Consider the following 15687-nt stretch of genomic DNA (forward strand, 5'->3'; position numbering starts at 1 on the left):
GGCCTGGCGCTCGGGGCAGCCGTGGGGTCGCGCTGGCGCTTAAGTATTTATCGGCCTGCGGTGCCCCCGGCTGAATGAGGAACAAAACTGGGGGGAACGGGCTGTAACAGTGGAGTATCACTCGGGGGAAGGCGGGGGTGTGTTTTACCATAGAAAAGCAATACGGTAAAGTTAAGTCAGGATCAATCGCCAGCGTGGAGATGCGGGAGCGGTGATCGTGATCTCCCCCAGCACAGAGCGAGCAGGTGCTCTTTATCAGCAGGACTTGCTGCTTGGCTGGTGTAATGGGGTGTGATTTATTTCTCAGGGCCTTTGGGGTGGTTTGGGGGGTTTTGTTCCTCTTGCTAAAACTGAGTGTAGTAAGCTGGGTTTGTACTGCTTGGAGCAGTAGTTAGTTACAAATTAAAAAAAAAATAAAATGACCAATGTGCTGTGTTTAAACAGAATTTACTCTTTTCTCCTACTGCATCTATGTAAACACATCCTTTTCTTTCTGAAGAAGCTATAAAGTTATGATTTTGTAATATACCCTCACTTTAAAGAAAAGCTTATCTCCTTACCTACTTTTTTCATTCCTAATAAACAGTATAAAATGCAGCTTTCTTGCATTTCCCCTAGGTTAGAAAGTCCACTTCAGGATTTCCACAAGGAACTTTCAGTCTGAATGCCTACGTCACATTCTCCCTGCCTCATGGAGTATGACAGCTGGTTAGTAGGATAATGATAGGAGGCAGAACAATGTACACCAAAATTTGAGATCCTTACATTCAGAAGTCTGTATTATTTTCAGGATTATTAAAAGCTTATGGAAACATTTAACTTTTAATTTCATATCTGTTGAGCATATATTTTCATAGCTTTTCTTGTGATTACAGTAGGAGATAGCATCTGGGCCAGATTAAAGGCCCAGGCATTGCAGACTGACTCTTTACCATCAGGCTCCTGGAGTCGTATGATAATATCAGACTCTCAGCTTTTACTGGTGGGTGAACACAAAAAAACAACAAAGCTTGTTATGAGAAGCAGAATGTTTCCAACCTTCAAGGTTGCAAAAAAACATTCTGCAAATGTAAATAATGCAACTCAACAGCAATACCTGCCCGAGGCCAGGTCTGTGATACAAAATGTCCTTGACCCTCAGGTGGATTGAATCGCCTCCTCTGTTACTGCGCTGTCAGCTGGGAGGGTTAGCAAACTCGAGCAAGATCCACGTGGATAGTGGAAGGGAAGGGCTTTCCATGCTTTTTCCATGCAAAAATGTACCTAGCCAATAGATAACCTGTGTCCAGCCCTGTTGTCACCACTAGATTTTGCAGGATCAGGCAGAAGGAGCACACTGTTACATTTATTTTCACTGTTTAATTAGAATCAGAGGAGAAAAGGAGGTTTGTGGGGGTTTATTTTCCTTATACTGTACACTCATCATGTTGTGCAATCTGTGATTAACCTGTTACGAAGTATGGCAGCTCTGTAATGAATTTGTCATAGCGTAATTAACCTCAAGCCTGAACCCCTGCATCACAGAACACATTTCTCTACATGCCATTCCCTCTCACTTCTTACCTGTTCCTGCTGGAAACACTCTGGTGTCTTGACTGTCTCCCTCGGGAGCCTTATCCCCTGCCTGGTTGCTCTTACCCTTTAAGATGTCTTCCCTGCTGTCTGGGCTGGCTGGTTTTATTTTTAGCTTGCCAACATTATATGCTGACACCCCTCACACTGGTGCATAATTGGAGCCCTTTCCTACCCTGCTAGGATTTCAGCTGAGCCATTTAATGATTATTGGCTTCACCTCCCTCAGCCTAGCTCCTTTCCCCCACAGCCTGCATGTTCCAGCCCAGGCAGCCTTTCTGGAACCCATTTTTCCATCAGTGCTTAGGATTCATAACTTTTTCTCAGCTTCACTTCTAATTCATACACGTAGAATTAACTCCATGGCAGAGGTTTTCACAAAGTAAAATAGGAAGCAAGATTACCGCATGCAGTTGCCTCTGACAGTCAAGGTTTCTCTCTGAGATGATTATGTTCCTTTATGTGACCTTAAAGTCAAAGCAAATGGGAGTGGAGAGGGAATGAGTTTGATTTTAGTAAGAAGCTCCCTTTGTTGGATACAGTTATTTTCATAAACCTTAGAAAGAGAAATCTCGGTTGGCTCAAATCCAGTCTGAGGCTCCAGCTGCTAAGAAACCTGCACAGCCTTACCCTTACCTCTGAACCTCGATGGTGGCTCAGTGATACGGGAGCTTGGAAAGGGGGTTTTTGTGCTTGGGTTAGTTCTCTGGTTTGCTTGGTGGCCCAGCCTTACAAGCAGTTGTGTCAGCACACAGGAGAGTAAGGGACAGCAGCTGGAGCTCCCGAAACCAGCAGCGACTGCCAAAGTCACTCCCTCTTTGAACTGTGCCCCAAGTTCTAGTGGAGTCAATGGGATCTTTTGTAGGACTGAGACTGAAGTCCCTAATGAGCAAAAGCTGTTAGGAGAAGATGGCTGCTCAGCAAATTAATTTGTGGCTGCCCACATCACAGAAACCACTATCATAATTAGTTCTCTCGCTGAATGTCTCAACAAGAACTAATGGGCATGGCATGGTGAAATTCTGGTCCCTCTGAAGTCAATGGCAAAACTCTCACCAACTTCAAAAGGGCCAAGGTTTCATACTGAAACTCTAGCTCAAGTCCTCTCTTGCCCCCAGCAGGAAAGTCTGCAGCACCATAGCTTAGGAAATGGGGTGTAATGTAGTGATGACTTCACCAATGATGCCTATTACAACCATTTCACAGATAAAATGGGACACCCTGACTTGTGGCATTATCACCTTGCCACGTTGCCTAGTTCGTACAGTTGGTATCGATAAAGAAAAACACTTCATCCAACTCTTCCCCAAAACAAGGTCAGCTCTAATAAATGTGATAAATACGCCTGATGAGGTTTATCCTGTTCCAAGAGTGCAAAGGGTTCACCAGGGTATTCCTCCTTCAATGAACAGAGTACAACATCCTAAAGTTCAGCAACAAGCCAGACATATTTTTTCCCTTGCTTTTTCTCCCATACCGTATGAACTGCACCTTTTCACCTGCATGTAGGCAGCTTACAAGTAGATTTCCTTGGACTGTTAGTCATGTCTCCAGTCCAGAAAACTTCTCCAGGCCATCAGACCTCATTTATCTTTGCAGTTACTGTCTGCAGGGTTCCCCCTACAGTCTGTCAAACCACAGCAAAAACTATCACTCCTGCTACTTCTGTGGCAATTTTCCCATCAAACATTCCATCAAGTTCCTTTTTTTTATCAATAGAATTGCCTTCTTCTTCTTGTGTTTCAGTACTACCTTATTTTTCTCCCCCTTTATTAAGTGTAATGCCCATTCTTTCTTTCCCCTCTCCTCTAGCAGAAGAGGTTGCCTGGTACCCAGGATCAGAACTGCATTTCTTTGTGGCTAAAAAAAATCCTTACAACAAAAACTTCACAGAGGAGAAGGTGCTCGAGTTCAGCAGCCCATACAGGCGAGCTAGTCCAACAGGAATCCAGCGATAGCCCCAAGGGGAAATATGAAACAAGGTGACCTGAAAGGCTTGGGCGTTTTCTTTACGCCTTTGGAAGAGCATTGGAACTCCTGCTGATGGTGCATCCAAGGTCAGGCCGTCTACCTACTACATCTTTTCTCCTCTTCCATCTCCCAGGGAGTTGAAAACAGCACTGCCTGAGGATATGCTTCTTCAGTGTCGTGTTTTCAGTGTGAACCACGCAGGATCCTGATTTTAATTTGGCACTGCCCACCAGACCACAGGGCAAGTCCAAGACTTTCCTTATGAATATTTAGCCATGGCTACATTTCAAAGCCAAATTATACAAATGTCATTCGAGAAAGTTACAGTTCTAAAACTTGCTAAGAACTTTAATGCTAGGTCGATACAGCTGAAACATCCTTTTAAAAGAGCTCACATTTCAGGCTGACAGACACCAAAACAGTATTTTGTTTTAGTTTGCTTAATTTTCAAAACCAGTCAGCATCTGGGCTCTATTAACCATAACGTGCATGCCTTTTAAGCAACAACAATTTAAGAATATTTCCTTTTTAACCTCCTTTCATGGACTTCAGCGTTTTGCAATACACATCCATAATATTTACCAATTTTGCTTTGCACTGCAGCCTTTGAAGTTTAAAAATTAGTTACTGGTAAAGCATTGTACATTTGCTCGCACTCTTTGAGTCACAGGGATTAATGACTAGAATTTATACCTATGGTCAGGAAAGGTAAGTCACTGTGTCACAGTAATTAGCAATCTTTCCTACAACAATTTTCAATCTTTATGTAATGTACAAGGTGTGACACACCATCTGTGTGAAGGAGGGGGCTCATTTGCAACTTGAAATAGCCACTTCTGGGCTAAAGTGCTGTACCATGGAAGTTCAGTTTATGGCAAGCAAAAGAGATTCATCCCTCTCCAGTTCAAACTCTGGGAGGAAGATTCATGTTTATATTTAATATTTTGGATGTATGTTTAATATTTTTACCCACATTCATGTTCATACTTTATTTTTATACTTTTATTTATATTTATCTTATTTATAATCATATACAAATTAGTCTGCAATTCAGCAAAGACACTAAGCACCTCAAGAATACGGCTGGATCATCAACCGTGATATCTCTTCAGGGGTATTTTTATTAGCTGTTAGGAAAATTTGCAAAACAGGCTAGGAAAGCAAGATGAGTTCCTCGGAGCAGAAACGAGTGCCCTCTGATGGTTATCTTCAGGTTTAATGTCTGCGATGTTTTATTAAGCCCTCCTCTTTTAAGAGATTTGTCAAGTAAGGTCACACAAATGCAAGATGTTGGAATAATTTATGATTTCAAGGAAAACCCAAATCTTTTTTACCCTCTTAATTGCTTTGTAGGTAGTAATTAAAAATAAGGATGGAGGCATATCCTTGGTAACATTTTAATGAAATTGCCATTACCCAGGATTTCTCAGAGAAAAATTGATGCCTCTGACAATTCAGAACTATTACTCATACGCTATCAGATAAGTTTTATGTTTGACTGTGGGAAGCATGTTTCAAGGCCTGGACAGGTAGCATACAGGACAAGTGTAAGTCCACAGTTTATATCAGAATCATAAAAATGATTAGGGATGCCCTAATGCATGATACCACTCTTGAAGAAGTAAACTTCAAAGACAAAATCGTTTGGTTTTTTGGTGTTTTGGTTTTGTGGGGTTTTTTGTTTGTTTGTGTTTGTTTGTTTTTTAATCTTTAAATCGACTAATCACAATGGAGGTAATAGTTTTAATTAGTTCTTGCTGACTTCTCAACTAATGTCCCAAACTAATTGATAGCATGTGATTCTACAGCGTTTGTTTTCTTAACAAGCCTTGCCAGTTATTAAGTTAGTGAATCGCTGTTTTATTAGAAACATAGTGATCTCTGCATCAGAGCTGTAGGACTTGGAGAGAATAGCTGAAGTGCAAAAAGAGTGCCAAATTCTACCCCCTACCCCGCTATCAACCAGCAGCAGCAGTAAGTGCAGGGTATGCTGTAACCACCCGGACCTCCACAAAACATACTTGAAATACAGGCAGAGGACAGCAAAAAGCTCGGCACATATTCACCCCGGCCATTAGCTAAAGTGTCTCCCATCGATTTCATTGCCTGTTAGAGCAGAAATGTGAGTCCTTAAGCTTGGCTCTGTATAGAAAGGTTTCTGCGGTTTATAGCCTGTAAGTCATTCTTCATGTGATGAGGGGAATGGAAGAGGCAATTATATATGGTTGAAGTCTCATTTGCTGCTTTTCCATCTCCATTAGTTCTTTGAATAATTTCCTTACAGTGTGGACTTCAATACAGACTCTTCCAGTACAGCTGGCAACTAAATGTAGGTAAGTGACAAAGGAAAACAAAGAGAAAGGCAGACCCGCTCCTCACAGACATTTGTTAGAACAGTTGTGCCTGCTGTAAAGATATTACTGAAGGATCATCTTATTCCATTTTGGAATACTTAGATTCTATTTTCTCCTCTCAAGAAAAAAAAAAAGAAGTGATTAGAGTGGGGCTATCCAATCCATTCCTCATTCTTCCTTCTTCCCCCACCTCCCATGTCAAGCTTACAAAGACAGTATTTGGTCACATGGATCTTTGAATTAAAGATGGGGAATTGTGTCTGAATAGCCCTGACTCATAAAGCTCTTTCCAATGCCTTTTTCAGTGTTGGAGCTTTGCAGTTAATGCAACTTCTACTAATTTTTTCCTGCCTACAATTGTGAAAAATCTAATGCCTTTAGAATGATCTGAAAAGAGCTTACACAGAGCAAAATCCCCATTTAATCTTGGCATATTAAGAAATCTTCTTTGAACAATAAATTGAAAATGCTATTTTCCCCAAACACTTTTTTTTTTAAAGATAAGTAAAGCTGTAAGTATTGAAAGAAATGATGATTTAGAGTCCTATCTTCACTTGTGGTCTAGGAATCCTGGCACTTTAACTAGAGGAAACATTAGTGACGATATATGTGCTTCCTATGGTACACTCTGGCAGTAAATAATTAACTCAGTATAGCAAAAAGTGTTGCAGTTACCACGTTAAAAAAACCAAAGAGAGCCAAAGAGCCGAACCACTTATAGATGGGAGAAAAAAATGTTTACAGAGCATCCTATATGCCAGTTATTCAGTTGTTGCTCCCACTTTGTGTACTACTCCCCAGAGTCATAGAAACATAGAATCACAGAATCATAGACTCACAGAATGGTTTGGGTTGGAAGGGGCCTTTAAAGATCATCTACTTCCACCCCCCTGCAGTAGGCAGGGACATCTTTCACTAAATAAGGTTGCTCAAATCCCTGACTGGAACACTTCCAGGGATGGGGCATCCACAACTTCTCTGGGCAACCTGTGCCAGTGCCTCACCACCCTCACAGGAAAGAATTTCTCCCTAATATCCAATCTTTGAATTTAAAACTGTCACTGCAGGCCCTGGTAGAAAGTCCCTCTCCATCTTTCCCATAAGCCCCCTTTAAGTAGGTATTGCAAGGCCACAATAATGTCTACCTGGAGCCTTTTCTTCTCCCGACTGAACAACCCCAACTCTCTCGGCCTGTCCTCATAGCAGAGGTGTTCCAGCCCTCTGACCATTTTTGTGGCCTTCTCTGGACCATTCCAACAGGTCCATGGCTTTCCTCTGCTGAGGACTCCATAGCTGGACACAGTACTGCAGGTGGGGTCTCACCAGAGCAGAGCAGAGGGGCAGAATCCCCTCCCCTGACCTGCTGGCCACGCTGCTTTGACGCAGCCCAGGGGAAGTAAGCTGCACTGTAACTGCACTGCCTGCAGCGTGTGTGCCCTTTATTGGCCGCTCTTTCTGCTATTGCAGGTGTATGCAGACTGAGTTCCTGGAAACCACTTTGGTTACCCATTGATGGGGTAGCCAATGGAGATGTCTGCTGTCGCCAGTGATACCCATTTTTGGCGATGGCAAAAACATCATGGTGCTTGAACTACCCTCAAACTCACCCCTGAGATGGAGTCTCCAACATATTTATGGGAAAGCTTACTCTCCCTCTCTGCTAGATGTAGCACGTGGGTAGACTTCAGCATTCAGGCCTGTCACTTTTCAAACTCTACCATCCTTTACAACGTTCACTTGAATATGCCCTTGCTTTATGTATTTGTCGGTGCAGGAGAGCCACATGTGTATCTTGTTAAGTTTAGTAGGGATCAGCATAGCGCGAGCTGTTCTCACTTCTTTAAAACTATACCTCACAAACAAATTATTTTTTTTCCCTTTCTATAACGAAGTGCTCCATAAAGGCAACATACAGCACATGACAAATCTGGAGTCTTCCCAGAAATAGGGCCTCAGTTTTCACATGGTGGAAAAAAACATTTTAACTCCTTATTTCATGCCCTGAAACAAAACAAGGACAACATCGTCATAGTTAAATAATCAGAAGCAGCTGGGAAAATGGTCTTCAGATTCTTTCATAAATTTTACCTCTGGGCTGAGAAGTCCTGTCATCCTATAAGGCAATTGTTTTGGAAAGTTACGAGCCACTAAGTGGGAAGACTTGACTTACAGCCATAAACTATGTGCTGGAGGACCTCCCACTGACATCAATGGGAGTTGCATGCACAAAGACAGAGCAGCACCCAACCACTGAAGTAAAGGGATCATCTCATTCCTAACTTACTTGGAAGATCCAAACTTACTTGGATCCTTACTTGGAATTTCCAAATAACTTACTTGGAGGATCCAAATTTTTACACAGAAGGATGTCAGTAGTGTCCATGGGATTTGGATTTAGGGGTAGGGAAAAAAGGCTCTTCATAAAAACAAACAGAAAAACTTACTCAGAAACTAACTAAACAGCAGGCAAGCCTGTAGGAAATCTGTGTCTTAGTGAGGGTTTTTCTAACATCTTCCTATAACAAGAAGAAATGTTTGTGCAAATTTTCAATCTAGGTGTTGTTGAGAAGATTTGCAAAAGTCCCAGTGTCTAAGCACCACTGATCACATCCTTCTTTCAGTGTAAGTGGGAGCACAGAGAAAACCTGGTGATTCAAAAGCTGCTCCCAGGAGCTTTCGAATGTTCAGCAAGAACTCAGCTGCTTCTCTGATGTGGCAGGTACCAAAGCACCTACTTATATCTTATACAGCCATCCTTTCCATCCTAGCATTTTGAAGAAACACCTGTGTGGTCTTCAGAGTGACTGCTCAATTCAGGAAATATTTCAAAACATGCCTATGGTTTAGCTAGTCTAACTGACAACATCTTGAAGTTGTTCTGGATGTGAACTTCTTGTTAAATTTCTTTGCGATAATACAAAAAGAGCACAAATTATCTGATGACTGTTCCTGGGTGTTGTCAGTATGATGGAATTTTCAATTTTCTATTAAAAAACAAAGCAAACCAAAATGAAAAGGGATCACGTTGGACATGGTATATCTAAACTCTTTTGCCACTTAAGACAATGACATTTTATAGGTTGGAAGTAGAGGAGTAACAGAACACAAGTTAATGCACAACCCTCAGGTTTGTGGATTTTTTTTTTTCTTTAAGTGAGCCAATACACAGAAAACAGTGGTCCTGCATAGTGTACTGAAACTTAAAAATACATTTATTCATTGTTTATAATATCTACCAAGCACCAAGGGAAGAAGAGCAGCAGTTTTATGCTTTGCACTTTGATATCCTCAAGAAGTGTAGAGACCTAGGAGAAAAAAGCAAATTTAGACTAAGATTAAGAGTGAGTGTAGGCTTCCTGAAGATGAAGAAAAATTTTCAACATATCCCAGTCCTTCAGGGGATCTACCCATCAAGAGGCTGCTAAAGCATCTGGGAGTAGCATGTACACTCCTGAAGGGATGTGCAAGGCTTTTGAATGATGCCGAGGGGATGCAGCTGTCCCGTAACTGCCTGTGAACAGGGAGGTAGAGAAGTACATTACCTATATGAGAGAATGAGTAATGCACAGGAAGGACCCAGCAGTCTTGGCCAATTTCAGGAGTGTGACAGAGCACAAGGTATAGTTCCTCTGTTTGAAGGGGTACTGGGTGGAAACTGTTGACTGGAATAATGTCACTTTAAACTCACTGTTTGTATCAGCATGGAGGGTGGGATTGGTGGGATCAAAGCAGTATCTAATGGTGTAATCAGATTCAAATCCACGAAGATGGTTTTGTAGGAGGAAGGAAAATAAGATTCAGTTTTTAAACTATTTTCTCATGTAATCCTTTTGTTGTTTGTTTGGTTCTGTTTCTGTTAGTTGGTTAGTAATTTACTTGAAAGAATCTTGAGTATAAGCATTTCCTACTCTTACAGGAACTACAATACACTATTTGAAGAAATCATGCCATACTGAGTTTGCAGCCCTTTGAGGCAGGACTATGCACTCTTCTAATTCATCTGAAATAGAGCTGCAATTTATTTCTTGACGATTGTTTGCAGGGGTTATAAAATTTGGGCTTTCTATTTGCCTTACTGTACAATACCACAAAACAATTTAGTTCACAACAGTCTATATTTACACAACTTATGTTTGCTCAGCACTATAAAGCAACAACATGAAAACATGCAGCTACAGCAGTTATTACACTCTCCAGGTGATTAAAGTCAATCAACTTTTGGCTTTGAGCCATAATGTAAGTGGTTACCTTCAGAAAGAGCCATCCCAAGCGCACAGGTTGTTGTCATATCGTGATGGCTGATGATCCAGTGACATGAATGCAGCGCACAGTTAAGACCATAGGAGATGTCAATGGAAAAACAGAAGAGTGCACAGAAATTTTAGACAAATAGTGTTGAAAAACATAAAGAATCAGATGGTTTTTTTACAGTTACTCTGTCTCCCTCCTTTATGTTTCATGGTACAAGAACAGACAAATAAATAAGCTCCAAAAATGCATATAATTAAGCAGCATAATTGAAAGAATGATGATAGGAAATCTCTCTCTTCTGCTCTGGCAATGCCAATACATGACTAATAATGCAATCTGATTTAACATTATTAAAATAGAGAAGCTAATGTGCTTAGTTTTGTTGTCTTCTACAGCTGTTCACTATCACTATGTGATATAGTAAGAAGTTTTAAAAGTGTGTGTGTATAATCCTCCACCCAGAACCTTCCAATAAACAAAACAGCTTTCCTATAGAACAGTTTTGCAATGAAATAGCCATTGATGGGAAAGTTAAAACCCGAGATAATGAAAACATTTTTAAATTGGCAACCTCAAGACCTGTTAATTCTATTTCATAAACTGTTGTTGCCCTCTAGTGTTCAAACACGGCTTGTAAATGCCCCTGCAGAAAGATCCAGACGGGTCACCTAAGAGTTCCCTGTTTGTTCTTACTCTAACAAGACAAATGGATCATAGAATCACAGACTGGTTTGAGTTGGAAGGGACCTTAAAGATCATCTAGTTCCAACCCCCCTGCCATCAGCAGGGACACCTTCCACTAGACCAGGTTGCTCAAAGCCTCATCCAGCCTGGCCTTAAACACTTCCAGGGAGGAGCATCCACAGCTTCTCTGGGCAACTTGTGCCAGTGTCTGACCACCCTCACAGTGAAGAACTTCTTCCTAATATCTAATCTAAACCTCCCCTCTTTCAGCTTAAACCCATTTCCCCTTGTTTTGTCATTAACTGCTCTTATGAAAAGTCCTTCCCCAGCTTTCTTGTGGCAAAATGTGTTTCAGTACACCTGAATAGAACCTACTTTTCTTTGCTGAAGCATAAAAAAAGGATTTTTAATGTAAGAACATTTAAAGTTGTTTGTTTCACCCCAAAATTGTGAAAGGCCACTTAGGTTGGCATCCTCACCAAATTACTCACAGTACCCATGCACCTCTCTGCTTTACTTCTGCCGTTCACCATGCTTGATATACATTGCTGTTGGGGTCAGAGGACAATGTTTCTGATTGTATTAGCCAAGTACATGCTCAGTGCTCTGAATGACTGAGATACGTCTGCCTGCCTTCTCCTGAATGTCTCTCTACTGTATGGTACCATATTGATTAATACCAACCATCTCTCCCTTCAACAAATTAGTTAACACAGCAGAAACACGCAGTGAGGATTCAGGGGGTGTTCTCAGCACCTCTCCTGCAATAAGCTGCTGTGATGGTATCAGCAATGCCGGCTTCTCACAAAGTTGGAGTTCTTTTGAGAGAAAATTACTATCAACCTCAGATCTACACCTGCATTTTTACAGCCCACAACTGGGCCTAGTACTTATCATTTTATTAACTCATTTCCCAGAAATGTTCCCTCTCGTCGTGTTCCTTGACCAGAAACCTTTGAAAAGAGCTATTAAAAAAAACCCCAAAACCCAGAAACTAGGGTTAAACAAAGTGCAGTCAACAGACAAGCTGATGAACTGGAAATACTTTTCTTTTGTAATTTTGTTCACTTTTAAGAGGTTATCCAGAATGTTTTTCATTTAAGTACAGTGCAGGACACCAGCTGGTTTTGTATCTAGAAAGAAATTTGCAGCCCCCATATAGTGAGAATTTAACTTCTTGACATAAGGAACACTGACTTTTCTTTGATCTTTGAATAATGGAATTTTCAGATAATTTTCTGCATAAAGTTATTGTTAGAGCTCTCAGAAAACTTGCCTTGAGGCCATTTTTGGATCATGCCTGCTTCCAACTGCACTAAGCCTGACAGATCTAAGAATCTCTTGGACGTGAATCACGTTTAATATTTTGTAATAGAATTATTTCCTTGTATTCATGAGGCACCCTTCCTTCTCTGTCTTGATGATTGTTGTTGCTTATGTTGCCTGCCACACAAATACTTTGAAATCTAGTCTTTCATTCTAAAAACAGGTTTAGACCAGGTGTACGTGAAGGGAATTGTGAATAATATGAACTGGAAGTTGTGTAGCAAGCAATAGATGCTCACGCGTACTTTCACTAATCTCTTCTTGCAGAGGCAAGGAAACATATGAAGCAGCTATGCTTACCACCAGTCATATCAAGATGACCCTAGAAGTGAAGCGAGTGTTCTTCGATAGCTGTTGAGAGCTCTGTGTGGTCAGGAGGGACAGCAAGTCCAGCACTGTTGCAAGCAGCTCTTTTGAGAGACACCAGCCTGGTTAGGGAAGTGGAATGCCAGAAGCATGAAGATAACATAACCTTGTTATCTGCTCCTGCTGACTGCAGAAAACTTCCTTGAGACTGGCACCTTCCTACGACATACCCACCATTTTCCTTTAGAACTTTTTTACCTCCCTTTAGATGTTCAACAAATGGAGACCACACCTTTCTGTGTGTCTTCTGCCAATAATACAGCTGTTGTCTTTGCTGAGCCCCCTCACAAGTTTCTGCCTGTGCCTGCTCTGCGATCAGGTGTTGAGTCTCAACTGTTAGGGACTGAGGTGTATTAGGACAGATTCTCTCTCATGCATATGCCAAGTCACTCAGTCATGCAGTTTACCACAAAAGAGCTTGACTGCAGCTTGCTTTACTTTGATATGATAAAAACCTCTTTCTCTCTGATATATACCGCAAAAAAACAATGTGCAACAGCTGGTGAGCTCTTTGGAAAAGGCAAACAAATTTGCAGTGTGTTTTTAAGGATAGCTTGTGATGTATGCAGAAAAAAATATTAAATACATATATATCTGTAAACTATACGTAGCTAAGGAAAATTAAGCCAACTATGTTATGTGTACTACAATTTTACTGTTTGTACCTAAAACCATTTTGACACAAAGCTCTACTACTAAGTACTCCTTTAAGGCTACAGATAAAGAGAACTGCCAGCCAGTCATGTAACACGAGGGCATTTGGGTGCAAATAGCATTGAAAACACTCACATGCTGCACAGGTACTCAATTTATTTGGTGTACATCTATTTCACTAATCTTGTCACAGTACAGATTAAGTTCTTCAAATGCTTTTCTCTTTAAATATAAGGCCTTCTTAGATTTTAGTGTTTATTTCCCAGATTTAGTAATAAACCAAAAATGATAGACATTACAGTTCAGCGTAGAAAAAGCAGTTCTCTTCCCTACCAAAGACATCTGCCACTTTCCCATTAGTGGCCAAAAAAGGAATGCATCCTCTTCCCAGATTTCAATACCTCCTGTTCCATTTCAGAATTGTCCTCTCAAAGATGAGAGGTGCTCCTCACAATCCTGTTCCCTCTCTCCATCATACATCAGCATACATTCCATTGATCAAGTAATCCAGCCTGGTATAATGCCTCTTTTGAAGAGATTCGTGTATTTTCTTCCCTGTCAGTGCAATAACTAGCAACAAGAATATCACCCCAAAAAGCAAAGCTGCTACAAGGCTGCTTTTTTCTCCCAGCTGAATGACACCTTTCCCTCTCAGAAAACTCTCTGGCAGGTAGCTTTCTGAATCAGATGGGTCATAACCCTGAGGGTCGTTTTGGGAAGCCGTGGAGGAATCACTAGTGAAACCTGAAAAAGAGAGGACAGTAACATGGTTGGTATTGTTGGAAGAGACAGCTGTTGGCTCAGAAGGGATGGCTGGAGTTCTTAGCCCTGATGGGGTAGTAGCAGATCTGGAATTCACGGTCACCCGCTTGGTTGCTGAAGTAGAAGCAGAAGTTGTGGGACTGGAAAGAGGAAGATGAGTAACAGTGATGGTGGCGGCAGGGATACCAGGTTTAGCTCTTCCGTTCGCAGTAGGTGAAACAGCAGCTGCAGTGGTGGTGGCGACAGCAGTAGGTTGAGCACTACCAGTAGGCAGAGATGTTGTACGAGATTCCAGTCTGGTGGTACTTGTAGGCAGAGGAGTAAGAGTAGTACTGCTGGGTTCAGGAACACTAGACTGCATGGCAGGGAATGAAGCAGAGGGGTTTCCAGTTGGAACAGCAGAAGATGTATTTGATGGCAAGCTAATTACTTTCTGCCTCAGGATGGGGTCTGAGCTCTCGGGGTGTTTTGCCCTTTCAGATTCAGGAAAAACTGTATGAAATTCGCTGTTGTCTAAATGCTTGGCCACGTGCTTCAGGAGTTCAGGTGCCTGATGAAAGACAGATTGTTGCAAAGCAGAGGTAGGACTCTGATGGCTAGTCTGACTGTGAGAAATAAAGGCTCCAGCATCTGAAGATGAAGAATACCCTTTTGAAGGCAAGTCCTCCCTTTCGAAGGATGTATCCTCCAGGGCTTGTGTGTCTGGAAACAGAAAGGACTCATCAGGATCTTCCTTTCTTTAAAATATGGTGAGTGACTTTTAAATTCTGTGTCATAAGCCCTGTGAGTCTCAAGCCTGGGCACACCAGATCCTGACTGCCACTTCTTACAGAATTCACCAGTGCAGAGCAAGCCTCCCAGTCTGATTATATTGGTATTGTGTGCATATAAGTATTTTATTTAGCAGTGCAATTCAGAGTGAGTAGGGCCATTGCCTTTAAACCATTCTCAGCCTCTGTCAGTTAAGAAGTAGGTATTATCAACCTCAGTTTATTTGTCAGATGTACACATTTACGCCTAACCAAGAGATTTATATACTCCCCTTTCTTGTAATGTCCAAACACTCTGTGATTGTTTGATACAATTCAATTTGCACACAAAAAATGTTCTTATGATACAAGATGGCAATAATATCCCCATTTTATAGACCTTTTTATACCCATATTGATTTGTGGGAAAGACCCGAGCTCCTACTTCCATGGTAGAAGAAAGCCACTGCTCCGAGAGTCTCTGAGGTATTTGCAGCAAAGGCTTCCACAATAAGCAGAGTGCACTTGATCATTTCTCTGGAAGTCAATATGTATTGCTTGCAAATATTGCTATTTAACATAATCTGGAAGCAAGGCAACAGCATTATGTGACAGAAATTCCATACAATCAAAAATCCAAGCAGCTACCTGATTCTACACAGATATTACAGAGAGACTTTGGGTGAGCACGAGCTCTTGGGAAGACCGGCTCGTTATTGTTCAGATTTTACATATATATACAAATTATATCTATATAAAAATAATAAATGCATGTGTGAATATATATATATATTCATTATCATTCAGTTGTCACACAGAACGTTTAAAAGGGAACATCCTCTCAAGTAGTTCTGACTCTCACTCCTCTTTTTTATAGAAACAAAGAGGTTTTTGTTATTTATTTCAGTTCCAGTGCGGTTAAAAAAGTCCATGACATTTTCATTGTCACTTTTTTCTAAGAAGGAACTCTTATCTAGAGGGATGATTTTCTTTCAGTT

At 41.2% G+C, this 15687-nt stretch overlaps 1 protein-coding gene across 1 annotated transcript; it reads right to left on the reverse strand.

Moving 5' to 3' along the window:
* Positions 1 to 13650: 13650 nt before the first annotated feature.
* Positions 13651 to 15222, reverse strand: LOC104519799 (MANSC domain-containing protein 1). Its single transcript, XM_010177392.2, has 2 exons — positions 15135 to 15222; positions 13651 to 14642 (listed from the first exon to the last, which is right to left on the reverse strand). Exons 1-2 carry the CDS (start codon positions 15220 to 15222, stop codon positions 13651 to 13653), a joined length of 1080 nt encoding a protein of 359 aa, XP_010175694.2.
* Positions 15223 to 15687: the final 465 nt, after the last annotated feature.

This window comes from Antrostomus carolinensis, unplaced genomic scaffold (genome assembly GCF_000700745.2).
Source record: "Antrostomus carolinensis isolate BGI_N321 unplaced genomic scaffold, ASM70074v2 scaffold18901, whole genome shotgun sequence".
In the NCBI taxonomy this organism is placed as follows: Eukaryota; Metazoa; Chordata; class Aves; order Caprimulgiformes; family Caprimulgidae; genus Antrostomus; species Antrostomus carolinensis.